The sequence below is a fragment of the Ahaetulla prasina genome, chromosome 2 (assembly GCF_028640845.1).
Source record: "Ahaetulla prasina isolate Xishuangbanna chromosome 2, ASM2864084v1, whole genome shotgun sequence".
Taxonomy (NCBI): Eukaryota; Metazoa; Chordata; class Lepidosauria; order Squamata; family Colubridae; genus Ahaetulla; species Ahaetulla prasina.
In genome coordinates this window covers 21,290,532-21,318,448 of record NC_080540.1, presented here as the reverse complement: position 1 = coordinate 21,318,448, position 27,917 = coordinate 21,290,532, and the positions used below count along the sequence as shown (strand labels likewise).

Sequence of the window (27,917 nt, the reverse complement as noted above, 5' to 3'; positions counted from 1 at the left end):
CGCTTGCTTAACATCTGCTCATGTTTACAATAAACAAAGAAATAAAGCACCCCCGATTGTCATAATTGGTCATGCCACCACCCCTCACCTCCATGGTCACTTGACCACACGTGAGGAATTTGGCAACTGGTCACTTTTACAATCCATTGCAGTGTTCCACAGTTACATTCCTGTGATTCACAATAGGTGTTTTTTTTTGTTTTTTTTGCCAGATTCTGGCAAAAAAGGCCATTTGAGTGAACAGATTCACTTAATGATCATAGAGTTTGCTTAACAATCACTGCCTTTACTTAACAACTCCTGTGTTTGCTTAACAACATGGTGAAAAGTGTCATAAAAACACTTCCGGTCACATGGGCACCTCCACTTAAAACCGTAATAACTTAAAAACCAGATGTCCAGTCCCAACTGCGGTCCTAAGTCAAGGACTACTTATTTATTTATTTTATTTATTAGATTTTTATACCGCCCTTCTCCCGAAGGACTCAGGGCGGTGTACAGCCAAAAATTAAAAAACCCACAATATTCACATTTAAAACAGAAACTTAAAACCGAGCATATTACAAAAATGGCTGAAATTTAAAAATTTAAAACCCTAAAATAATAACCCCAATTAAAATTTAATAAAACCTTTAAGCCAGTCCCGCTTGAATAAATAGGTGCATTTTCAGCTCACGGCAAGAAGTCCGAAGATCAGGCACTTGGCATAAACCCGGGGGAAGTTCGTTCCAGAGCGTAGGAGCTCCTACAGAGAAGGCCCTACCCCTGGGGGCCACCAGCCGACATTGTTTGGCGGACGGCACCCTGAGAAGGCCCTCTCTGTGTGAGCTAACGGGTCAGTGGGAGGCATGAGGTAACAGCAGGCGGTCCCGTAAGTACTACTTGTATTTTGTTCCTGCTTTTGTAAAACAAGAACTCTGTGAAGCTTCAACAAGGAAAAAAGGGAGGAAAGATTTTAGTTCCAAAATGAAGAACTACCCAATTGAACTGGATTACAGTCCTTCATAAATTCCAACAACAGCATTTCCCCCCCCTAACCTTCTCATCAACTGTCTTCTGATGCATGTTTCCCTTTTAACATGAGGGCTTTTGATGTACATAATTAGCCCACCCTGTCTGAAAAGCCCACCTTCATCTTAGGTTTGGTTCTGGCTATTTTAAGCCTGAAGATGGCCTGTAAGACAAATGACATCTGCTTTGTGGCTGCCCTTCTAAAGTAGGTTCCAGTGCAGTCAAAACCCTCACTCAAGATCCATGCCAGCCACGATCTCTTTCCTCTATTCTAGAGAAGGGCCACCGCCTGCGATGGAAGAATAACTGAACTTTTACATATATTTAATCTCTGGAAGACATTTACGAGGGAGAAAGCGCTAAGGCAGGCGTCTCACCTGCAAATAGAAATGCTAAAGAAAATGATGTATCCCCTTGAACATGATTGTGCAGCAGTTTGCAATTTCATGATACTGAATGTTTGCACATCCATTGACACCAAAAACGCTATACTAAGCTTGGCTTGCTTCCTCCACTGTTCACTGAATAAACCACCACAACTATTTTTTTACCCATCAAGCCATAAAACATGGTTTAGAGTACACTGGCTGGATTTGCAGAAAACCATCAAGTTGAAAGCATGAAACCACATGGTACTTGATGACGTTACTTAGTTTGGGTAATGAAACATCTGCAAAAAAAACAACCAAGCTCAGAGAGCACCAAGGAACCCTTATTTCAACCCCGAAAACCACAAATATTCCCCTCTCTCCCGTTTTGTAACTTACTTGTAATGCGTAAATCTAGAAACAACCCGCAACACTCCGCATTCCACAACCTGCCATATGTCTCAAGATAATTTTATAAACGTGTCTAGTCCTCAACAGGTTTCCCAAACTTTATATAGCTGGGGACTATTTTGTTCTTCAGTCCTTTGTGGGGGGGGGGAATGACAATGGGCTTCATAGTGTTCCTTCAAAACTTGCTCCTCTTTGCATCTGAAGAAGTGAAAGCAGAGCAAGTATTGACAGATAGGAAATCCCACCCTCCTTTAGAGGCCCCCAGGCACAGGAGGAGTGAATTGGGATGGATTATGAAACCTGTGCTCCCCTTCGCAATTCTGTACAAGTCTACTTTCTAAGACTTTGTTGGAAAGCAGTCTGGTCTCCGGGCGATCTCGAAACACTCCCAGGCAAATCAGGGTTTCTGATAAGCCCCTCTATCATTAGGGAGCATCCTGTAATTATTACGAAAGGAGAAGCAAGGAGAAAGGCAGCACACATTCCAGAGACTACAAGACCTTTGGTTGAAGCGGGTGAGAAAAGGTCTCCAGGCAAAGGTACGAAGTGAGAAAGCTTAGAGGTGGCAAAGCCTCGTAGAGTTTGAAGGATGAGGCACTCCGAACAGGAATTTAAGGCTCAGCATCACAGGAATAAATGCTCGTGAGAGAGACAAGGAGTGGCACTAACAGACAATAAGCAATGACCTCAAAGCTTTATCATCCCATTGCAGTAGTCACAGGAGCTACAAACAGAAGGGGGAAATATTTCATGCCGGTTTCTAACAAGGGTTAGAATGCAGTATTGCAGGCTAAATCTCCTGACTGCCGATTGCCAGCAATTTGGCAGTTCGATTCTCACCGGCTCAAGGCTAACTCAGCCTTCCATCCTTCCGAGGTCAGTAAAATGAGGACCCAGACTGTTGGGGGCCATAGGCTGGCAACCGCTTAGAGAAGGCTGTAAAAAGCACTGTGAAGCGGTATATAAGTCTAAGTGCTATTGCTATTTCCTCCTCCTTGTTGTTGTTAGTTGTGAAGTTGTGTCTGACCCATTGCAACCCCATGGACAACTTTCCTCCAGGCCTTCCTGTCCTCTACCATCCCCCGGAGACCATTTAAGCTCACACCGACTGCTTCAGTGACTCCATCCAGCCACCTCATTCTCTGCCGTCCCCTTCTTCTTTTGTCCTCAGTGAGTCCTTCCTTCTCATTAGGTGGCCAAAGTATTCCTCCTCCTATTTTCCCCAAAACAACAACCATGTGGGGTGAATTGGGATATTTTTCTGGACCAGGAGATATATCAAGCCATAGAGAAACCTATTAGGGGTTTCCCTCAGGGAAAAAAAAAACAGGGCTAGGAGAATGAATGCATGAATGAATGAATGAATATACAAGAAAACTAAAAATTAAGCACAATGTAATATAGGTACCGTGTTTCCCCGAAAATAAGACAGGGTCTTATTTTCTTTTGACCTCCAAAATAAGTGCTTGGCCTTATTTTCAGGGAGGTCTTATTATTTTTGAGGTGCAGGAGGCGACGAGCATGGTCACCTCATGACTGCTGCTAATACAGCCGCTCATCAGCTGTTTGCCCGAGTTCTTGCACACACTTCCAGCCATGCTTCCCAAGACTCTGCACCATGCCGTCAACCCGGCCACGCCGCTGCAACCGGATGTCCTGTCGCCATTGCCTCCCTGTTCTTTGCTAATGGCTTTTGAGGCAGCCATTAGCGTGACAGAAGGGGCACGGTGGCTAGGGTTGTGGGACCGGCAGTTAGGTATGGGCATGTGGGGTGCATGGGGCATGTTTCCCCCTCCCTTCCCCTCCCCGGCCTCGCCTCCTCACCTCGTGTTGTTTGCATGGCAAGCAACCAGAGGAAATGGTGGGGACCGGCTGTGCATGCGTTTAAATATTTTGGGGAAGGGCTTATTTTGGGGGGAGGGCTTATTTTAGCACATGCGCTCAAAAGCCTGATTGGCCTTATTATCTGGGGAAATCTTATTTTCAGGGTAGTCCTCAACCTACGACCACAATTGGGATCAGAATTTCCATTGCTAAGTAAGGCAGTTGTCAAGCAAGTTGTGCCTGAATTTAAAACTTTTCTCCCAAGACGAGAGCTCCTTCAGAGCTCTCCCCCCACATTACTGTCTGTGAGGAGACAAAGGAGGAATCAGACTGAAGCAAACAGCCTTGCAGTGTCTTGCTGTAATCCCAGTCTTTTTTCTGCATGCAATGCAATACTAGATGCATGCCTCAGAGTGAGAGCAGAATTTGCACTGCCACACTGCAGTGTTGTGATGGAAACAGGGAGATAGCATGGATACCACCGCTAGATTTCAACTAAGCCACAACTGGAAAATTTACAACTCATGCTGTGCATCTGGCTTTTCAGTAGCATGCTGGTGATGTTGAATGCAGGTAGTCCACGACTTACGACCGCAATTAAGCCCAAATTTCTGTTTGCTAAGTGAGACATTTGTTAATGCCATGGTGGCACAATGGTTAGAATGTAATACCGCAGGCTAATTCTGCTGACAGCCGGCTACCAGCAGCAATTCGATCCTGACCAGCTCAAGGTTGACTCAGCCTTCCATCCTTCCGAGGTGGATAAAATGAGGACCCAGATTGTTGGGGGCAAGAGGCTGACTCTGTAAAACCGCTTCGAGAGGGCTGTAAAGCACTGTGAAGCGGTATATAAGTCTAAGTGCTATTGCTGTTGCTGAGTAAGTTTTGTACCATTTTACGACCTTTTTTGCCACATCGTTGTATGAATCACTGCTGTTAAGTCAGTGGGGATTCCCCACTGACTTTGTTAAAAGGTTGCAAAAAGTGGTCATATGATTCCAGGACACTGGAACGAATTGCTGAACATCCATATTTTGCTTCTCTGACCATGGGGATGTTGCAATGATCGTAAGGGTGAAAAACAAGCATAAGTCACTTTTCCAGTGCCGTTGTAACTTCAAACGGTCACTATGCAAATGGTTGTAAGTTGAGGACTATACCTGTAATTTTATTTTTTATATTTATTATATATTATATTTATTGATTAATCTTCTCATCGTTCCCATCACCCATCTCCTTCCACTTATGACTATATGACTGTAACTTTGTTGCTTGTATTCTTACAATTTATATTGATATTGTTTCCTGATTGCTTATTTGTACCCTATGACTATCATTAAGTGTTGTACCTTAGAATTGTTGATGAACGTATCTTTTATGTACACTGAGAGCCTATGCACCAAGAAAAATTCCTTGTGTGTCCAATCACACTTGGCCAATAAAAAAATTCTATTCTATTCTATTCTATTCTATTCTATTCTATTCTATTCTATTCTATTCTATTCTATTCTATTCTATAATTTCCCATCTATCACATGCAAATAGCAACTTCTGGAGACATTCTGAGGGTCAAATTCGTGACCCTTAAGAATTCCTAACGGGAAGACAAACCCGACTAGGTTTCTTAAAGCATAAGAACCCTTAAGCAAAGCTCATTTATGCCTTAGCATGATGTGTGAATGCAAAACTGTGATTCAGAGCTCTCCAGATGGGACCGGTCAGCATGGCTAATAGGATGAAGTCAAGCACACGTGAAGAGCTACAGCTTGGCAAAAACCATGGCTATTATTTAGCAGGAAGTCTTTTTCACGAGGAAACAAAAAACATTTCATTGTGAGTACGATCTGGCAGAGGCTGACACATATTAAAATAGGCTGCTTACCCTTTACTTCCCAATTAGATGCTAAAAAATAAATCTTCCTCTTCCTCCCGCTGTCCAGATGCTTTTTTCCTCTCTTAGAAGCGAAAGAAGCAGGCTGTCCTATGAATAACTTTCTGCTATTAAAACAAACAGCATGGTTCTACCTCTTGTGTGCTGCAGACTAAACAATCCTGAAATTCTAATTTCTACTTTATATAGACACCCACTCAGATGCTTTTGATCACGTTTTCTTGACCTCTCGTTTTCTAAACTCAGCTTTCAGTTCTGGCAGCTCTCTCCTGCTTTGGTCATGTTTCCACAATACCAACAGAGAGAAGCCTTAGATAGCACAAAAGCACACAGCAGCCTTTTTAGGACACATGTATCACGATTTTATTCCAACCATCAGGCTCACTGCAGCAATGAAAATTTTAAAAAAGTGACTCTATTTGGGATCCCTTCCTTCCACTGATGTACATCAAGGTCATTGCTGAATACATGTAGTCCTCGACTCACAAACACAACTGATCCAAAAAATTTCCATTGCTAAGCAAGTCAGTTGTTAAGTGAATTTGCCCCCCCCCCTTTTACGACCCTTTTTTCCAAGTCGTTAAAGCAAATTTCTGCAGCTGTTAACAAGATTTGGGCACTACAATTAATCAGCCTTTGGGAGGGATACATATTCTGCGGCTGTCCGGCCTTGGCATCCATACTCTGTTGAGTCACACTGGTTCTTTCCAGCAGGTTCTGACAGGTTCTGGAGAACTGGTAGCGGAAACTTTGAGTAGTTCGGAGAACCGGTAGTGGAAATTTTGAGTAGTTTGGGGAACCGGTAGCAGAAATTTTGGGTAGTTCAGAGAACCAGCTAATACCACCTCTGGCTGGCCCCAGAGTGGGGTGGGAATGGATATTTTACAATATCTTCTCCCAGGAGTGGGAGGGAATGGAGATTTTGCAGTATCCTTTCCCTGGAGTAGGGAGGGAATGAAGATTTTACAGTATCCTTCTCCTGCCACGCCTACCAAGCCACGCCCACCAAGCCACACCACGCCTACCAAGACATGCCCAAAGAACCAGAAGTAAAAAAAATTGGATTTCACCTCTGGTTCTTTCCTTCATGAACTGAAGTCAACAGGTAGGTTTGGCAAAAAGAGAAAAGCTGGGCTGGCCCAAAATCTCTCTGAAAAATTCTGAAGGTGGACTAGAACTTGGATCTTCCAAGTGCCGGTCCAAGATCTTAACCATTACATTTCACCGGCCGTGACGTGTCTAGTTTTGCCCTTGGCTAAGTTACTTTATAAAGAACCAAGGCAGAAATAGCAATTTCAGCAAAGGCTGCGGCGTGTGTTAGCTTGGCCATTATAACGATTAAATGCAGATGCATCCTGCCCAGCTTCCTACCCTTCTCTTTACGGAAGTAGGAAAAGACTTAATCAACAGTTGCTTCCATGTCTGTGCAACTGTAATATAACTCTACTGTTTGCTTAGACCAATTGTCTATGCTGGATTCAAGATGTTGAAATGCAGTGGCAGACAAGGTTTCCTGCTTTTTAAACAGATACAGTTTAAAAAAATTCCCCTTTCTGTTTTCCTTCCTAGAAGAGCAAAAGTCTGGGCTGCCAGACAATTTACTAATATTGCTTTTTTTTAAAAAGAAAACCATTTTATTTTACAAATTAAACATAATTATTTTATACAGCAAATTGTTACAATTAAAAATTGCAAAATGTATTATATTTATGGGCATGAGGGCTGGGGAATTCTGGGAGTTGATCCACACGTCTTAAAACTGCCAAGTTTGGGGGGGGGGGGAACCGGATGTATACAATAGCATCTGGCACAGTCTTCCTGCAGCAAACAAAGTTGAAGATGAAGAGGAGGAGGAGGAGGAGGAGGAGAAGGGAGACACTCAGACCTGTGTCATCCATCCCCTTGGTTTTTAGTCTCTATTTAAATCTCATTGATTTTAACTATTTTTATATTTATCTTTTTATCATTTTTTAAATCTCCTGGAGTCGCTTGGGTGACTGGCATGGGTGGCATATAAATTTAATAAATAAATAAATGAGGGCAGTTTCCATTATGCAGATGCTGCCATTACCTATATATTTCAGCATTGTCCTTTGTTATTTGAAGGACTTTCTTTTCCCAGTTATATATATCAAACTCACCAGAGCAGGGAGGCAGGGAATATTATGAGTCTCCTCTCTTAAGAAGGTCCGTCTGGCGGGACCAAGAAGAAGGGCCTACTCCGTGGTGGCTCCTTCCCTTCCTGTGGAACCTCATCCCCACAGAAATACGATTGGCCCCCACTTAACACTCTTTTGACAGGCCCTGATGATTTTGCCAGCAAGCCTGGAACCCCAGTGCGATACAGAGCCTATCAGTTAGTTAGTTTGATTGTTGTCATGGGGGAGGGGGAAGTGGGGGTGATAATTGGGTTTTGTATCTGGAGTTTTACTGCATGAATGGAATTGGGCAGCCTTATAAATTTTCTAAATAAAGAAATAATATGAAAGAAGCCACAAGATCCAGCCTATAAGACATGTCTCAAACAGAGCTTCCATAGAGGCACAGCAAGGGACTGGCTCAGGGCTGTCAAACTTGCAGCCCGGGGGCCATTTGCATCACACGCTGGCCACGCCCACACCCGCTTTAGAGAAGGGGGGAAAGTTGCGATACATCAGGTGATGACAGCACGACGACGCGAGTTTGACACCCCTGAATCGATAATACCTGCCATGTGCAGGGAAGTTGGACTAGAATAGGGGTGTCAAACTCAAGGCCCAGGGGCCAGGGTGCTTAGCACCGTAGGACCAGTCCGCGGTGCCTCTGCCATCAAAAACAGAGCTCAGGAGGGCCACAGGATCCTCTCACAAGCTCCATTTTCATTGACAGAGGGTTGCAGGAAACCGTCGCAGCCGAAAATGGAGCTCGGGAGCCCGTTTTCACTGGCAGAGCGCTTGGGCCACCACAGATGCCCCTGACATGAGTGATGTCGAGCTGGCCACACCTCCCTGGCCACGGTCCAACACAACCCTGATGCGGCCGTCAATGAAATCGAGTTTGACACTCCCAGGACAAGATCTCCAAGGTCCTTTCCAGCCCCATGATTCTGTACCGCATTATGAATACTGAATTAGTTCATTGTAGACCATGAGATGCATTGAACTGCCTCATCAGCAATAACGTGACATTCAACTTAACTTCATCCACACAAAAAAAAAGGTCCCAGCAATATCACCAATAATTTTCCTTTTCACACCATCTTCCATGCAAAAACAAAAGAAAAACTAGTACCTGCCTGCTATAGGTGAGATCTATGCACGGACAAGGGTGGAACGACCACTGGTAAACCGGTTAGAGTGAAAGGCAGAAATCTGTGGAACACCTGTAGTTCAGGCAACCTTGGAGGGAAAAGAGAAAGTGAATTTAACGTTTTCCTAGAGGTAACGAGAATGTGAGAGAAAGGAGAGAAACAACCTAGAACGAAATTTCCTGATAGAACAACTGATCAGTGGAACAACTTGCCTCCAGAAATTTTGAATGCTCTAACATTGGAAGTTTTTAAGAAGAGATTGGACAACCATTTGTCTGAAATGGTATAGGGTTTCCTGCCTGGCCAGAAGGTTGAGCTAGAAGATCTCCAAGGTCACTTCCACTCTGTTATTATGATGTACATTAAACTTCCTGGTAGATAAAATGACACAACCCAAAATACGTATTATTGCATAGTTGCAACCAGTGGTGAAATCCAATTTTTTTTACTGTGGGCATGGCTTGGTGGGCGGGGCAGGGGAAGGATACTGCAAAATCTCCATTCCCATCCCACTCCAGGAGAAGGATGCTGCAAAATCCCCATCCCTCCCCACTCCTGGGGGAAGAATACTGCAAAATCCCCATTCCCTCCCCACTCCTGGGGGAAGGATACTGCAAAATCCCCATTCCCTCCCCACTCCTGGAGGAAGGATATTGCAAAATCTCTATTCTCATCTCACTCCTGGGGGAAGGATACTGCAAAATCCCCATTCCCTCCCCACTCCTGGGGTAAGGATATTGCAAAACTTCCATTCCTACCCCACTCTGGGGCCAGCCAGAGGTGGTATTTGCCAATTCTCTGAACTGCTCAAAATTTCCGCTACTGGTTCTCCAGAACCTGACAGAACCTGCTGGATTTCACCCCTGGTTGCAGCCCAAAAGCTGGATGGCCCCAGTCTATAACTAGATGGGTAAGACCGTAAGCCACTGAATGAGTAAAGGATTAGCTCATGGGTGCGGCCATCTTGGCTGGAATCACAGCCTGCTTCATGACCAACTCCTTTTTCTTCTTCTTTAGACAAGCGGCATGTAGATTTTTTTTTAAACAGTCTATGATTGTATGATCAAAACCAGTTGAATTAGAAGAGTTCCTCTCATTTCCTTTCTCCACATACAACAGTTTGTTTAGTGGCCGTTCAACCGGCACTGAAAAAAATGACTTGACCTTTTTTTCACAGTTATGACCTTTCCAGCATTCCCGTGATCAAAATTCAGAAGCTTGGCAACTGGTTCATATTTGTGTCCCAAAGTCGTGTGATCACTTTTCGCGACCTTCTGACAAGCAAAGCCAATGGGGAAGCCAGATTCACTTAACAGTCGGGTTACTAACTTATCTACTGCAGTGGTTCACTTAATAACTGAGGTAACAAAGCCCGTAAAATGGGGCAGAATTCACTTAACAAATATCTCACTTAACAACAGAAATTTTGGGCTTCAACTGTGGTCGTAAGTTAAGGACTACCTGTATGGAGGGAGTTGTAAATGAGAATTTCTTCCTGTTTACTTATAGTCATCTCTGATGTGGCGGGTGGGGAGAACAAGAGAGGAAGCCATGATGTTCCTGTGTCTTGATATTATTGTGGATCTGATGTCATCATGTCATCTACAGTGATTATCCATTTCCATTTTTTTCTCTTTTCACTGGCCACATTCCACCCATGATTTGTTTAATCATAAAAATGTGCATGACTTGTGCAAACTTGAGGAGTCCTTGGTGTTCTCTGAGCTCGATGGTTTTTATGCAGACGTTTCATTATCCAAACTAGGTAACATGCCAGCATTGATGATGTTACCTAGTTTGGGTAATGAAACATCTGCATAAAAACAAACCAAGCTCAGAGAGCACCAAGGATCCCTCATTTCAACTTTGAGCTACAAATATTCTCCTTTATCATTTGCAAACTTGTGGAGAAGCAAGCTTATGATCAGTGAAACAGAGAAAAACTATCCTGAAATTGACAGTTACATCAATCCCTACACTTAGGGATTACTCCTACTTCGTTTTTAGTTTTTCCGAAATATCTCACGGTTCTTCAATTTTTAGGATAAAATATCCAATGTGGGGGATAGTGGTATCTTGGCTACCTGCTGACTTTTTCTCTAAAACAATATCACACAATGAACTGTTATTCAAATTATCTAAGGAATAAGAAAGGGACAAGGTGGCTCAGTGCTAAGACGCTGAGCTTGTCGATCAAAAGGTCAGCAGTTCAGCGGTTTGAATCCCTAGTGCCGCGTAACGGGGTGAGCCCCCATTACTTGTCCCAGCTTCTGCCAACCTATTAGTTTGAAAGCACGTAAAAAATGCAAGTAGAAAAAGAGGGACCACCTTTGGTGGGAAGGTAACAGCGTTCCGTGTGCCTTTGGCATTTAGTCATGCCAACTACATGACCACAGAGACGTCTTCGGACAGTGCTGGCTCTTCGGCTTTGAAATGGAGATTAGCACCACCACCTAGAGCCGGAAAGGACTAGCACTAGCACATATGTGCAAGGGGAACCTTTACCTTTAAGGAATAAGAACGAGGGTGGGGGGTGGGGAATGGCACCCACTAGTTTTGTACTGGGTAGTGAGAAATCCCCATCCTGAAAGGATTTCTCAATAGGGAATATGGGCCGTGGTAGCTCAGGCTGGTAAGAAGCCTGTTATTAGAACACAGCAGCCTGCAATTACTGCAGGTTCAAGCCCGGCCCAAGGTTGACTCAGCCTTCCATCCTGTTGTGTCTTGTCTGCTCTCACTGCAGCCGGGGTCTGCTTATCTGCTCCCGAACACGGAGGAATGTATGCCTCCCGGCCCCAGTTCTGGCTCCATGCCCAGACAAGCTGCAGAGGAGGGGGCACCTCCCGGTCCCAGCCCTGGCTCCATGCCCAAGCAGGCTGCAGAGGAGGGAGCATCCCCCGGCCCCAGCCCTGGCTCCATGCCCAGGCAAACGGAGCAGCTAGACCCCTCCCCCTCCTCCACAGCATGTGAGCCTGAGGAAAGTTTACTTCCAACAGCTGATTGGAGTGACCCTCGCATCAGAAGATTGGATAGGCGGAGGCAACAGAAGGAAGGGAGGGGCAGGCCTTAATGAGTGCTGAGTCATGGAGCCACACCCCATGGCCTATATAAAGGATCTGTTTTCTGGCAGTCTCTGAGTCAGGCAAAGTCGAACTTATCTTGCTGAAGTCACTTACTGGTCTCCTGCCTGCTCTGAGGACTTTGCTAGGACTTTGGGCAGAGCTGCAGAGGCACACCTGATTCGGATTTCCCTGACCCGGCCGTCAGCGGAGGAGTGGGACACGACATATCCTTTATAAGGTAGGTAAAATGAGGACCCAGATTGTTGTGGGGGGCAATAAGTTGACTTTGTAAATATACAAATAGAATGAGACTATTGCCTTATACACTGTAAGCCGCCCTGAGTCTTCGGAGAAGGGCGGGATATAAATGTAAATTAAAAAAAAGAAAGAAAAAAAAAAGGGAAGCTCAGACTGGATTTGCCAAAATAGAACAGACAGAAGCTAAAAGAGCTGAGAAAATCAAATTCTGAAGAACTGTTTAAGAGCGTGGAGCAAACTCCATTGTGTCTCAAACATTTGTCCCCCTCCATCCTGTGAGGAGAAAGGATCTCTTCCCACCCTGGATTCAGAAGAAAAGGCTTCTCTAGGGAAGGAGTGGAGAAACAGGATAAAATAGTTCTAGGGAATCATGAAAGTAGATGCAGACCAGGAGGTTTCTACTGACTTACATTAAATTAATGAGTTATGCTATTGTATCCTGAGTCTGACTATTTTACCTATATTGTGCGTTTGTGTGTATTCCCGGAAGAGCAGCTGCTGAATAGTGTCTGCAGGATTCATGACATTTTCCTTTTCCTTTCCCCCCATTGTCTTCAACTCTCAATTAGTTCCTTACCTTGCTATAATTAAAATAAAAAGATTTGTACTTTCTTTCAGTCATCTCATTGTGAAAGGAAATGAGTTTCTTACGCATCCTGGCTGTTTTGCTAAGCTGCAAGAAGAGGAAGAAAGTTGAAACCGTGCAGTTTTCTTCTTTCTTTCTCCTGAATAAAAGCCCGAGTGGAAACTAATCCAGGAGAGAAGCAACCTAGAACTAAGGAGAAATTTCCTGACAACGAGAACAATTAACCAATGGAGCGGCTTGCCTCCAGAAGTTGTGGATGCTCCAACATTGGAAATTTTAAAGAAGAGATTGGACAACTATTTAATTTGAAATGTGATAGGTTTCCTGCTTGGACTAGAAGGCCTCCGAGGATCCTTCCAATTCTATTATGAATTATGAATTTCCCCAAGAAGATGTCACAGTAGGGATTGTGAAGAAGAACTCAGGAGCTCCACTAGAGGGAATTCAAGTGGATGAATCAACACACCGCTATGCATGCACATACAAGCACCCTCTCCATTACAGGCCTACAGATAGAGACCTACCATTATTTTCTTATCGAGTCAACACTTCTGACTAGTGCTTGATTGATGAATGGTCTCAGGCAAATCATTCAAAGTTACAGTGGAACCCACCCACCCACCCAAAAAATACTTCTGGATTTGAAGTTCGCCGTGAATTGAAAACGTATTTGTTCATCCAAGCGGGACTGGCCTAATTTTTAACTTTTAATTTTTAAATACTGAAATCTGAATTTTAATAATTTTAAATTGGGGTACTGTGTTTTATTGGGGTCAATTGGACGGTTTTACATTTAAACTTTTAAATTTTTCGGCCGTTATATAATATGTTATTTTAATTTGTTGTTTTAATATTGTAGATTGTATATTTTAATTTGGCTGAGTCCTTCGGGAGAAGGGCGGTATAAAAGTCTAAATAATAAATAAATAAATAAATAAATAAATAAATAAATAAATAAATAAATAAATAAATAAATAAGTTCTGACAGACCCTCCCTCCCCCGCATGGTCGCACAGTTGCATTTTGGACCCTCGGCAACCGGCCCACCTTTATGGCCGTTGCAGCAGCCTCATGTTCCTTGCTGCAAACTGGCGTTTACTTCCAGTTTGTGCTAAAGAAGAACACTGCAGATAATAGGTTCGCTTAACGACCACAGATTTACTTAATGGCTGCTGCAAAGAAAACTGTAAATCGGGTCAGTCACACGATGACCAGTTTAACGGCTGCCACCCATGACTTTAATTCTGGGCTCAACTACGGTCGTAAGTTGAGAACTGGTTGTGCACAGCATCTAGAGCAGGGGGGCTCCAACCTTGGTAACTTTAAGACATGTGGACTTCAACTCCCAGAATTCCTCAGCCAATTTTGCTGTGAAGTCCACAAGTCTTAAAGTTGCCAAGGTTTGAGACCCCTGATCTAGAGAACACATCAGGACTAAACACTGAGTGGAAACACTATTCCGGCCCAAGGATCTTACATTGATCCCACCCTGAATATCTTTCAGAAAGACCTGCCCCACCTGCCCCAATCCCTGAATATTCATATCCCTAAATCTGGCCAATCACCTTCTTTTGCTTCTGAGTGACAACGCCATGTTGAATCTTCCCACGATTGTACTCACCATTGGGACTGGCCGGACTTCATTTCTCTTCTGAGTCAATGCAATTCACCCTGTAAAAACATAATAATACGGAGAATGTAAAGGGAACGGCCTGTTTCTCTATCATCAGCCCTTGCTTATGGACCCAGCAGGAAAGGCAGGTCCTCACTAAGGATAATGACCCCTTAGTCACAACATAAGTGGTTGTGTTCACACAAGACACTATGCCATGGTTAACCAAACCTTTGGCTTGTTCCGCTTATTTGCCTGGGTTTGTACAATACACAAAGCCACCAACTCATATTAGCATGCAACACACTAAGTTGCAAAACTAGTTCACATTTTAGCTTACAATACCGCATGAACTCAGCCAATGAGTTCTTTTTTAGAAGAAAGGTGAGAGGAAAAAATAATGGAAAAATGAATGAGAGACCAGGGAGACCTCTACCATAATGCACAGCCTCTTCTCAAACATGCTTCCTGAGAGGACAGGGAGAACTGGTCTCAGAGTAGGTCTTGCTGGGCAGCCTCTGCGGCCCGCTCGGAGTCTGCAATATTCTCCTCTTCTCATTAAAAGTAAGCACAGAACAGAGGTAGAAAACTTCTCTTACTGCCTCGTACTGTATTGAGCAGGACAAGAAGCAATGGGTGGAAACTAATCAAGGAGAGAAGCAACCTAGAACTAAGGAGAAATTTCCTGACTGTTAGAACAATTTAACCATGGAACAGCTTGCCTCCAGAAGTTGTGAATGCTCCAACACTGGAAGTTTTTAAGAAGAGATTGGACAACCATTAGTCCATTTGTCTGAAATGGTGTAGGGTTTCCTGCTTGAGCAGAGGGTTGGACTAAAGACCTCCAAGGTCCCGTCCAACTCTGTCATTATTCTATTCTATTCTATTCTATTCTATTCTATTCTATTCTATTCTATTCTACTCTACTCTACTCTACTCTACTCCTCCCTACTGTATCCTATCCTATCCTACCCTATTCTATTCTATTCTACTCTACTCTACTCTACCCAAAAAAGGGGTGGGGTTTATTGTAACAGACAGAATATTACTTTTTTTTTAAAAAAGCTATGATTGTTTGGAAGCCACAATTGTTCTGTCCCCCCTCGCCTCCGTCCGAGCAATGGCTTAATTAGCCAGCACTATCAGCTCTGGCAGCAAAATAGCGAGTGTCTGCCAAGTATCTCTGTTATCTCCCTCGACACCAATGAGTCACCCAGGAACAAACAGTACTTCAGCTCTTAGTTAAGCAGTTAATTTGCTTGCTACGAAGAGGCACAGCACCTCTTGCTGCCTTTATATCCTGTGGGGTGTGACTCCATGACTCAGCACTTCCTAGGCCTGCCCCACCCCTGCTTCTGTTGTTCCCGCCTCTCCTGCCTATGAAACCTAGGGTCCAGCCAGGCCTGACTGCCATCAGCTGGGTCTGGAGGCGTGGCCTGGGGGGGAAGAGTCAGGGGATAGAGGCCTCGTTATCTCCTCCACCTGGCCTGCCTCTGACTCCTGGAACTGAGCAAGGGAAGCCGGTGCTCCCGAGGTAAGTCCTGATGGCCCTTCCCCCTCACTTTCCAAGTCACTTTCTAGCAGGAGGCCTGGCTTGGGGGGGGCGCAGACACAACAACAATAAAGCATATGCACTCTCCAAATTCAAAAGGGAGATATTGTTGACAAACATCAAATCACACCGTACCTTTTGTTATTTCATTACTAGCAATTGATAGTATCTTTTAATATAATCCAATTATCATTATGGTACCCAGTTCTGAAGACGCTTCTTGGATGAGAAGTGAAATGTTTTCAAAGAAAAAAATCAAGAAGTTTCAGTTGCCTTTCAGGAAAAAAAACCCCTTTGGGACAACCAAAGGTGGGGGCGAGTTAGTGGCCCCAAAGGAGGTGGTTCGCAACTTGGGTGTCCTCCTGGATGGTCGGCTGTCCTTTGATGAACATCTGGCGGCCGTCACCAGGAGGGCCTTTTACCAAGTTCGCTTGGTTCGCCAGTTGCGTCCCTTCCTTGACCGGGATGCCTTATGCACGGTCACTCACGCTCTGGTTACGTCTCGGCTGGATTATTGCAATGCTCTCTACATGGGGCTGCCCTTGAGGTGCACCGGAGGCTGCAGTTAGTCAGAATGCAGCTGCGAGAGTGGTAACGGGAGCCGTCGTGGCTCCCATGTAACACCACTGCTCCGTAGTCTGCACTGGCTTCCTGTAGTCTTCGGTGCGCTTCAAGATTCTGGTTACCACCTTTAAAGCGCTCCATGGCTTAGGACCCGGTACTTACGAGACCGCCTGCTGCTACCTTATGCCTCCCACTGACCAGACGCTCACAGAGGGCCTTCTCAGGGTGCCGTCCGCCAAACAATGTCGGCTGGCGGCCCCCAGGAGTAGGGCCTTCTCTGTGGGAGCACCAACACTCTGGAACGAACTCCCCCCTGGCTTACGTCAAGTGCCTGATCTTCGGACCTTTCGTTGTGAGCTTAAAACATATTTATTCATTCAAGCAGGACTGGCATAAATAGTTATTTTAAATTGGGGTTTTAATAATATTTTAAATTTTTTAAATGTTTTAATTATCGGCCGCATAGTAATAGTTCATTTTAAATTCTTTTAACTGTATATATTCTGTGTTTTATTTTGGCTGTACACCGCCCTGAGTCCTTCGGGAGAAGGGCAGTATAGAAATTTAATAAAATAAATAAATAAATAAATAAACCATGACCTGGATGACTGAGAATCTCCATAGACATATCAATATTGTGATAGCGATAATGCATAAAACTGTTCCTGCTTACTTTTTTTATAGGGCTATTTCATCTAAATCAGGGGTGTCAAACTCATAACCCTGATGCAACCCTTAAATGAAATTGAGTTTGACACCCCTGATCTAAATAAAGGTAGTCCTCTACTTATGACCCGTGGCTTATCAACCATTCAAAATTGGGGGTACTTACAACTCGTTTTTGAAGTTCTAATGGCCACACACACCCTGCGTTTATATGACCACATTTTGAGGGACTGAGCAACTGGCCTGCATTTAAAGCCATTTGATGTGCCCTGCAGTTCTGTGACCATGTTTTATGACATTTTTGCCTCCTCAAAATAGCCTTTATTTCTAGGTTTGGGCAAAACTGGCCCATCATGAACAATTTATTCGTTGAATGGCCCCAGAACTCACTTAACAACGACCGCAAAAAAGACTGTAAAATCGGGTCCATCACACGGGTGACCCACTTTATGATTGTCACAAAGCATGACACAAAATACTAGGCAGGTTCATTATGGTTGTAAATTGAGGACTACCTGTATACCAGATGTCAGCAAATACTTTATCTCTCGGCTGCCATATAATGGTAGCTTAGTTTGGGTTTTTGAAGTTCAGAAATTAGTTCTACCGCATCAATACCGAGATAGTTGAATGTGCCATAATATATTATAAATCATTAGTAAGGAAATGGCTTGTAAGCTTCGAAGGGATTTAGCTGCTACTATTGTAAATGAAATGGTGCCCTAGATAGATCTTCATCTACGGAGACAGAATGCTTTATAAAATTATGAACAGTGAGTTGATACATAAAATATTCAGGAAGGCAGGGAACAAAGAAAATGACTGAAACCAAAGAAATGAATTATTAAACCAAAAATGGCACAGGCTTTAATATAAGTTAACTGCACTATGATTTGTTTTTACCAAAGTGCAAGCTATAATTGTCCAGACTGATCCATCGCACTAAGCTGAAAATCTCAGCCTACAAACCACAATGGCTAGAGTTACAGGCTGAGCCAAACCCAAGGAAACATATTATGACTTAACAAAATAATAACCTCAGACATATAGATCACGTGCAGCTTACATCAAAATCATGCTGAGAAACCAAACCAAAAGCATGAATAGTTTTAAAAAATCAGCATATAATTAGTTTGCACAATTTACCGACACGTGATATTGCAATGGTTGCTAGCTCAGAGAATCTAACATCTTAGCAGAGTGATTTCTGCAGGTAGCCAGCTGGCCAAGTCCTCTTCAGGAATACAGTATATTTTAAACATGGGCACTTTAAGATGTGGGGACTTCAACTCCCAGAATTCCCCAGCCAGCAACTGAGAGTTGAAGTCCACATCAGGGGTGAAATGCTTCCGGTTCGGACCGGATCACTCAATCCAGTAGCAATGGCAGCAGGTGGTTCGGAGAACCAGTAGCAAAAATCCCTGGGCCCCCCATGCCCAGCTGAGGTTTTTTTTTAAACTTTTAAAAGCATTTTTTCTACAACCTCTTCGGCCGAAGAGGTTGTAGAAAAAATGCTTTTAAAGGCTCCTCTGGAGATCCCAGCTGAGTTGCCTGGTCATCAGAGGCTTTTAAAAGCATTTTTATAACCTTTTCAGCTGAACAGGTTGTAGAAAAAAATGCTTTTAAAAGTAAAAAAAAAGGCCACGCCCACCCAGTCACATTACCCATCCACCCCCACCAACCGGTAGTAACAAATTTTACATTTCACCCCTGGTCCACACATCTTAAAAGTGATCAAGTTTGGAAAACACTGTTCTATTCCTTCCACGTCCATCTACTTTTCTCCCACTCCATCCATCTCCAGACAGCATGCTCAGTGTTGACTTAGCTGTTTTGACAGACCAAGGCAAAACAGCCTCTTTTAGGTCTTGTTTCAAGCTTCCCGAAAACATCTGGTGGATCAGTGTGGGAAAACAAGCAGCTGGACTGGAGGGACCTTTTAGCCTGATCCCTCAGAGCTCTTCTCATGTCCTTCTGATCCAGCAAAACAGTTCTGGCCCAAAGAGACCTCACACCTAGCTTACACCAAATTCCACCGTGGTCCTTAGCTAAAGCACATGGACTTTTATATACAAAGTGGAATAAGCTGCAGAAAGCCAATAAAACAAACTAGGGGGTGCAATTAATCAGTGGAGCTACTTGCCTCCAGAAGTTGCGAATGCTCCAACACTGGAAGTTTTTAAGAAGAGATTAGATAACCATTTGTCTGAAGTGGTGTAGGGTTTCCTGCCTAAGCAGGGGGTTGGACTAGAAGACCTCCAAGGTCCCTTCCAACTTTTGTTATTCTATTCTATTTTTTTTTCACCCCAATGTCAAGTAAGAGCTCGTCTGTTTCACCTTTCCCCCCCAAAAAAAGGAAGGCAGAAAGGATCTTCTGCTCGGGCACTCCCAGAGGAGAAGAATCTGTTGGCATGGTGACAGCCAGTCCTAGCCTTTTAACTAGCAGGAATAAGAATGTTTTGTTCTCATTAAGGAAAAAGAGAGCTGCATTCCTAGTTGGTGAGTAATGTCTCTGCCCCAGCGCTAATCTCACAGAAAGCTGTGGCAGCCAGCAACCATTTCCAGTTTAGCCCACTCAACCACTCTTGCCTGAGCCTCTCAAGGGCTTCTTTCAGAGGATTCTTCTCCAAGACAGGCCAATACTCTCCCACATCGCCAATTTCCCAAATGGAAAATAAGACTTGCTCAAGCTGCCTCAGGGGGGAAATAGCTTGGGTGGGTGGTGGATGGGTGCAGTTCTTCCATTCTTATTTGGGATAGGCTGCCAAGCCATCAAAAAAACTCAAGCTTTCCATCAGGTCTCATTCTGTGGGATGATGAACCAGTAGATACCAAACTTTCTACCAACGGGAGAAATTTCTGTAACAGCCTATATATACCTTAGAGAGCATTCCAACAGCCTCTTTCAACCTGGACACATTCCAGATGTATAGGATGCCCCATGGTCATTGCTGAAATCCTTGCATCTGGAGAAAACCTATGTTGGGAAGACCAGATTATCCAAACCCTGGTAGGCTACAAAGGGTTCTGACTGCATTGATTTGTGATGCATTTTCACATCCTGCAGGGCAGGAGTGTGGTGGCTCATGTGGTTAGAACGCTGGGCTGACGATTGGCAGCCTCGTGTTCGAGACCCGCTGCTACCACGAAAGGGGTGAGCTCCCGTCCCATACTCCAGCTCCTGCTAACCCAGCGGTTTGAAAGCAGGCAACCACAAGTAGATAAATGGGTACCACTTTGGCGGGCGACTTCATGGGGATGGAGCCCCCAACTGGGCATCTCCCAGACAACAATGATGTCACGGGCAAATCCTTTCACCACAGAATAGAATAGAATAGAATTTTTTATTGGCCAAGAGTGATTGGACACACAAGGAATTTGTCTTGGTGCATATTGTTGTGGTCCGTCAGCAGCCTACAGAGCTGGCAACAGAATCGGTCAGCGATGAGGCTGCGGTGCGGACTCCAGAGCCTCCAGAGTCTGAGATTAGTGAGGAAGAGGAACTGGAGGAGCCTGTTCCTAATGCACGCATGAGAAGAGCTGCCAGAAGGCAAGAGCAGCTCAAGCAGAGAGGACAACTCCCAAGAGATGATTGGCCCCTCCCATAAGGCTTAAAAGAAGACCATCACTGGTGTTTCAGTTTGCCGGAAAACAACGTTGCAGCTGCGTTCTTTGCTCTGTTTTCTGCTCTGGACATTTATCAGAAAGGACCTTGGCAGTTAGCCAAACTGAACTCAGGTTTGTGATAACCGAAGAATGTTTGTTTGTGAAGCCTTTTGTTTTATTTGGAGTTACGCGACGCTGGGAATGAACTAATTCCCAGCTTTATTTATTTTATTTTATTTTATTAAATTTCTATACCGCCCTTCTCCCGAAGGACTCAGGGCGGTGTACAGCCAAAATAAAACACAGAATATATACAATTAAAAGAATTTAAAATGAACTATTACTATGCGGCCGATAATTAAAACATTTAAAAATTTAAAATATTTTTAAAACCCCAGCTGTTCGAATAAAGTTTATTTTTATTTAGGACTGCGTTTGTTGCTACCTACTTGGGTGGGGGTCACAACACATATGCTCTCAGTGTACGTAGGCTAGTTAAGTGATCTGGAATGAACTGAGAAGACCGCCTAGAATGTAGGTAATCCTTGACTTACAACTGTTTATTTAGTGACCATTCAAAGTTACAACGGCACTGAACAAAGTGACAGGACCATTTTTCACACTTACAACTGTTGCAGCATCCACATGGTCATGTGATCAAAATTCAGAAGCTTGGCAACTGACTCATACTTATGACGGTTGCAGAGTCCAGGGGTCATGCGATCCCCTTTTGGTGACTTTCTGACAAGTAAAGTCAATGGGGAAGCCAGATTCGCTTAACAACCCTGTCCCTAACTTAACGACCGCAGTGATTCACTTAACAACTAGGGCAAGAAAGGTCGTAAAATGGGGCAAAACTCACTTAACAAATGTTTCACTTAGCAACAGAAATTCTGGATTCAAAATAAATAAATTTAATAAAGAAATAAATTGTGGTCATAAGTGAAGGATCACCTGCCTGTGTCTGACTTGGACGGGGGCAGCATTTGTGGTTCAAAGAGCCTATAAAAAGAGAAGCAAAATAAGTACCGTCGCCAGTTTCATCACTGTGGAACAACTTCTGAGACAGCTGTGACGTAAATACAGCTCGGGAAGGTAACATGGAAACTTTTTTGCAACTACTGATTTTCTCACAACAAAGCCCTCCCTTCAATTTCCAACGCACGTCATCGTTCCGTTTGTATTATTGCAAAGCTTAATTTAGTTTTCAGGAGAGCTGAATTATGTTCAGTTGCCCTTTGCTTTGATCTTGTGAGTTCAGGACATGCAAAATTTACCTTCATTAACAAATGTTGCAAAACAAACATCCAATAAAGACTCAGCTGAAGACCGGCACGGTAATACGACAAAATTATCATTATCATAGTACGTAGGTCTGCAAAAATCTTTTATCCTGTGCTCTTGATCTATTCCCAAGATTGATTCTCACCACAGTTATACCATAACTATAAGAGGAAATCCTCAACTTACAACCACAATTGGAACCAGAATTTCCATTGCTAAGCAAGGCGGTTTGTTCAGAGGGTCACGCCCGATTTTACAACCTTTTTGTCATGGTTGTTAAGTGAATCATTGCAGTTAAGTGAAATATCCCAAAGGTGCTTTTTTTTCCCAAGAGGCAATTGGACTTTCTGGTTTTTCTTTGAAGACGTTTCGCTTCTCATCCAAGAAGCTTCTTCAGCTCTGACTGGATGGTGGGGAATGGAAGCATCCAGACAGAGCTGAAGAAGCGAAACATCTTCAAAGAAATACCAGAAAGTCCAGCTGCCTCTTGAAAAAGCACCTTTGGGACAACCACGACCTGGATAACAGAGAATCTCCATGGACATTAAGTGAAACATGTTATTGTGAATCCAGCTTCCTCCCCTGACTCTGTTTTATTGGAAACTGGCTGAGAAAATTGCAAAGGGTGACCATGTGATCCTGGGATGCTACAACCATCATAATTACATGCCAGTTGCCAAGTACCCAAATGTTGATTATATAGCCATGAGGATGCTGCAGGAGTTGTCAGTGCGAGTAAGTCACCTATTTCAGCGGCTGTATCGCTAAACAAAGAATTGTAATCTGAGGATTGTCTGAACTGCATACTACAGCTATCTTGAAATTAAGGATAATTATAAAATACGAATGTTCCCCATTAAATCGAACATTTAGCACAAAGGAATTACCATGCTTTCCAAATCTTTTTGGGAATTGCTTTTCCTGAAGAATTTTGGGACTTGTAATTTGGCTGAAAAAAAATCCACTAAAAATTTCTAGCAATTCTCCACCACCACGCACATCTACATCTCCATATGCGGAGAGAGCTGCATTCTTAATATTTCTCTAAGAAGGTCTGAATGCTAGTTTGATCATCATCCATAAGGTGCAATTGCTGCAAATTTAATTGCAGTGCCTTGAATTAAACTGGCTACCTCCCTCTCCAGCCCGGAAATTAAAGAAAAAAAAACCAAAAAACCAGAGAAGATTCCTTTAGTGAAATTTCTCTTCCGTTTTGATGCCAACGAGGTCATGCCTTGCAGCTCCTGCTAGCAAACAATCACTACTTTTACAATGCGGCTTCTCTGGCAGGCAGCAGATGGACCCTGAAAGCCATCTGTGATATGAGCAATTAGCCCGAATGCCAGGAGCAGATCTTTTCCCAACTGACAGGCGGACAAGTGTACTTCCCACAGAGAAGGAAGCTGAGTTCCAATAGGCCCAGGCGGGCATTTCACACCCTGGCAGCCAGCTTGTGCTCTGTCTCCGGGTAGGAAGCCGCCTCTCCGGATTCTGCACTAGACAAAGAGCCTTTTTCACACAACACCTCACTGCAAACAGGCAGCTGAATGAACAATGATGCAAACCAACCTTGGCAAACAAGCCCGATCTAGTGTCCATTAGCTCCAATTTCTACCCACTTCGGTAAGCAAAGCTGAAATGGGTTGCTTTCTCCCTCTTAAGCAATTTACAGTTTATAGGAATGATTTGTTTTTCCAATTGCTCCTGGCCATATTCTTAAACCGAACAGGAAGCCATGAAACAGAGCACAACCAGAGAATTCAGCGCACCCAGACATGAGCACTTAGCGCACCTAAAACTCAAGTCATTCAATGTTATGAATGGGCAGTTGATTCTGATCACAAAAAAGGAATGCATTTACCGAAAGAGTGCAGAGAAGAGCAACCAAGATGATTAGGGGACTAGAGGCTAAAACATAAGATGAACGAACATTGCAGGAACTGGGCATGGCTAGTCTAGTAAAGAGAAGGACCAGGGGAGACATGATAGAAGTCTTCCAATATTTGAGGGGCTGCCACAGAGAGGAAGGGGGTCAAGCTAGTTTCCAAAGCACCTGAAGGCCAGACAAGGAACAAAGGATGGGAACTGACCAAGGAGAGATTCAACCTGGACATAAGAATAAATTTCCTGACAGTGAGAGCAATCAACCAATGGAACAGCTTTGCCTTCGGAAGTTGTGGAGCTTCATCTCTGGAAGCTTTCAAGAGACTAGACAGCCATCTGTCAGAAATGGTGTAGGGTCTCCTGCTTGGGCAGAGGGTTGGACTAGATGATCTACAAGGTCCCTTCCAACTTGGTAAATCTATTAAAACCGCTTGCAGGAGGGACAGGCCATTGCCAGCAGCCACATTTTATGTTAACTATTTATTTATTTATTTATTTAATCGCATTTTTATACCGCCCTATCTCCCAAGGGACTCAGGGCGGTTTACAGCCTAATAAAACATACATATAAATACAAAATAAAACACCAATTTAAAAAACTTATTAAATAAGGCCGAATATTAAAACTACAATAAGATAATAAAACCCTGTTAAAACCAGATTTAAAATTTAAAATTCTAGTCCAGTCCTGCGCAGATAAATAGATGTGTCTTAAGCTCGCGGCGAAAGGTTCGAAGGTCAGGAAGTTGGCGAAGTCCTGGGGCAAGTTCGTTCCAGAAGGTGGGAGCCCCCACAGAAAAGGCCCTTCCCCTGGGCGTCGCCAGCCGGCACTGCCAGGCTGACGGCACCCTGAGGAGTCCCTCCCTGTGAGAGCGCACGGGTCGGTGGGAGGCAATCGGTGGTAGCAGACGATCCCGTAAGTAACTGTTAATCCATTTTTTAAAAAATACAGGTAGTCCTCGACTTATGACCACAATTGAGCTCAAAATTTTGTAAAATTTCTGTTGCTAAGTGAGACATTTGTTAAGTGAGTTTTGCCCCCTTTTACGACCTATCTGGCCACAGTTGTTAAGTGAATCACTGCAGTTCTTAAGATGTTAAGTGAATCTGGTTTCTCCATTGACTTTGCTTGTCAGAAGGTTGCTAAAGGGAATCACCTGACCCAAAGGCTCTGTGACCGTTATAAATATGAGACAATTGCCACGCATCTGAATTTTGATCATGTGACCAAGGAGGAGGGATGCTACAATGGTTGTAAGTGTGAAAAACGGCCACAAGTCCCTTTTTTCAGTGCCGTTGTAACTTCAAACAGTCACTAAATGAAATGTCATAAGTCAAGGATGCTACCTCCACACAAGTTGAGCACTTTATGCAAAAGAGCAAGTAAGCCAGAGACGAAGAACGAGATGCACTGCCAGCAGGTCATTGTTGTCAATCTGATATAAACTACCATTTTTCCATTCAAAAGTTAGGATAATTTAAAAAAAAACAAGCAGGCAAATTGGTTTGCTTCTCCAGGACTGTAATTTGCCCTGAGATCCCTTGAATGGATGGAAGACCACAACTAGTATGTTTGCTGTTGCTCTTACCGTTCCGATAAGAGAAGTTCTTATTTAAGAAAATAACTAACCAGAGCATATAAAACATTTGCTAGACCAATTCTAGAATACAGCTCGCCTGTTTGGAACCCTCACCACATCTCTGACATCAATACAATTGAACGTGTCCAGAAATATTTTACAAGAAGAGTTCTCCATTCCTCTGAAAACAACAAAATACCTTATCCCACCAGACTTGAAATCCTAGGGTTAGAAAACTTGGAACTCTGTCGCCTTCAACAAGACCTAAGTTTAACTCATAGAATCATCTATTGTAATGTCCTTCCTGTTAAAGACTACTTCAGCTTTAATTGCGACAATACAAGAGCAACCAACAGATTTAAACTTAATGTTAACCGCTTTAATCTAGATTGCAGAAAATATGACTTCTGTAACAGAATCGTAAGTGCTTGGAACACTTTACCTGACTCTGTGGTCTCTTCCCATAATCCTAAAAAACTTTAACCAAAAACTTTCTACTATTGACCTTTCCTAAGAGGACCATAAGGGGTGTGCATAAGCGCACAAACGTGCCTACCGTTCGTGTCCTATTGTTTTTCTTTTCTTCTTCCTATATACATATATGCTTATACCTCCTAATATTTACTCATATATATGTTTATATACTATATAATTTTTTTGTATGACACTTATATATATTGTTGTGACAAAATAAAAGAAAAGAAAAGGAGCTATGCTAGTTCAGAGTAAAAAATACTGTCCATACAGTTTTGTCACAGTAAGCAGATAGAAGTCCTCTTGGGCTGTTTTGAATTATTTTCACAATGGATGAACTTGACTTACAAGGAGGGGGAAGAGAAAAGAATCCATGTAAAGGACAATGGGGTACAGCAGACCAGCACCAACTTGTTTCTCTCTCCTTCCTTCCTTCCTTCTCCATCTCTTCTCCCCTCCTCCCTTCCTCCCGCCATCCCTCCTTTCTCCATATCTTCTCTTTTCCTTACTTTCCTTCCTCCCTTTTTCCCTCCTCCCTTCCTCCTTCTCCATCTCTTCTCCCTCTCCCTCCCTCCCTTTCTTCTCCATTTCTTCTCCCTCCCTTCTTCCTTCCTCTCTTTTCCTTCTCTCCCCCTCCCTCTTTACTTCTTCTCTTTCTACTCTATCACGTACCCCCTCCTCCCTTCCTTCTGCCATCCACCCATTCATATTTTCTCTTTTCTTTCCTTCCTTCCTCCCTTTTCTTTCCTTCCTTCCTCTTCTCTCCTCTTCCTGTTCCTTCCTCCTTCCTTCCTTCCTCCACCTCTTCTCCCTCCTCCTTCTTCCTTCCTCTCTTCCTTCTCTCCCTCCTCCTTCCTCTTTCCTTCTCTTCCCACTCCATCACATCTCCCTCCTCCCTTCCTCCCGCCATCCCTCCTTTCTCCATATCTTCTCTTTTCCTTACTTTCCTTCCTCCCTTTTCCTCCTCCTTCCTCCTTCTCTTCTCCCTCTCCTCCCTCCTTCCTTCTCCATCTCTTCTCCCTCCTTCTTCCTTCCTCTCTTTCCTTCTCTCCCCTCCTCTTTACTTCTTCTCTTTCTACTCTATCACGTACCCCCTCCTCCCTTCCTTCTGCCATCCACCCATTCATATTTTCTCTTTTCTTTCCTTTCCTTCCTCCCTTTTTCTTTCCTTCCTTCCTCTTCTCTCCTCTTCCTGTTCCCTTCCTCCTTCCTTCCCTCCTCCCCCTCTTCTCCCTCCCTCCCTTCTTCCTTCCTCTCTTCCTTCTCTCCCCCTCCCTCCCTTCCTCTTTCCTTCTCTTCCCACTCCATCACATCTCCCCTCCTCCCTTCCTTCTGCCATCCACCCTTTCATATTTTCTCTTTTCCTTCCTTCCTTCCTTCCTTCCTTCCTTCCTTCCTTCCTCCCTCCCTTCTTCATCTCTTCTTCTCCTTCTCTCCCCCCCCTTCCCTTCCTTCTTCCTTTTTTCTTCCTTCTCCACCTCTTCTCCTTTCTTTCCTTCCCAACTGAAGAGGGTGGGCTCTGGCAGGACATCCCGTCCAACTCCTTTCTCAGTGACAGGAATGCAAAACTGAGTCCAAGCCAAAAGTTATTCAGCTTCTTTTTGAAGCCCTCCAATAAGAGAAAGCCTCTTCCCTCATGTCTTTGGTTTCACCATGAATTTGCTCTTACCAGTTAGACCTAATCAGTCTAACACGTTTTACTAAAAGGAACAAGTTAGGAGGGTAAGGGCCAGTGGTGGGTTTCAAAATTTTTTACTACCTTTTCTGTAGGTGTGGCTTGGTGGGGGTGGCAGGAGAGGGATACTGTAAAATCTCCATTCCCACCCCACTCCTGGGGAAGGTTACTACAAAAATCCCCATTTCCTCCTGATCAGCTGGGACTTGGGAGGCAGAGAATAGATGGGGGCGGGGCCAGTCAAAATTTTTACTACCAGTTCTCCGAACAACTCAAAATTTCCGCTACCGGTTCTCCAGAACTGGTCAGAACTTGCTGAA

At 43.8% G+C, this 27,917-nt stretch overlaps 1 protein-coding gene across 1 annotated transcript in view; it reads right to left on the bottom strand.

Annotated features, from left to right (window-relative positions):
• PLXNB1 (plexin B1) overlaps positions 1-14,371 on the bottom strand; it is a 175,224-nt gene extending 160,853 nt beyond the window's left edge. Inside the window, exon 1 of the mRNA XM_058165649.1 lies at positions 14,266-14,371. Within this exon, the coding sequence (XP_058021632.1) occupies positions 14,266-14,324 (59 nt within the window). The 5' untranslated portion in view covers positions 14,325-14,371. The remainder of the gene's footprint in view (positions 1-14,265) is intronic.
• Between the last annotated feature and the right edge of the window lie 13,546 nt (positions 14,372-27,917).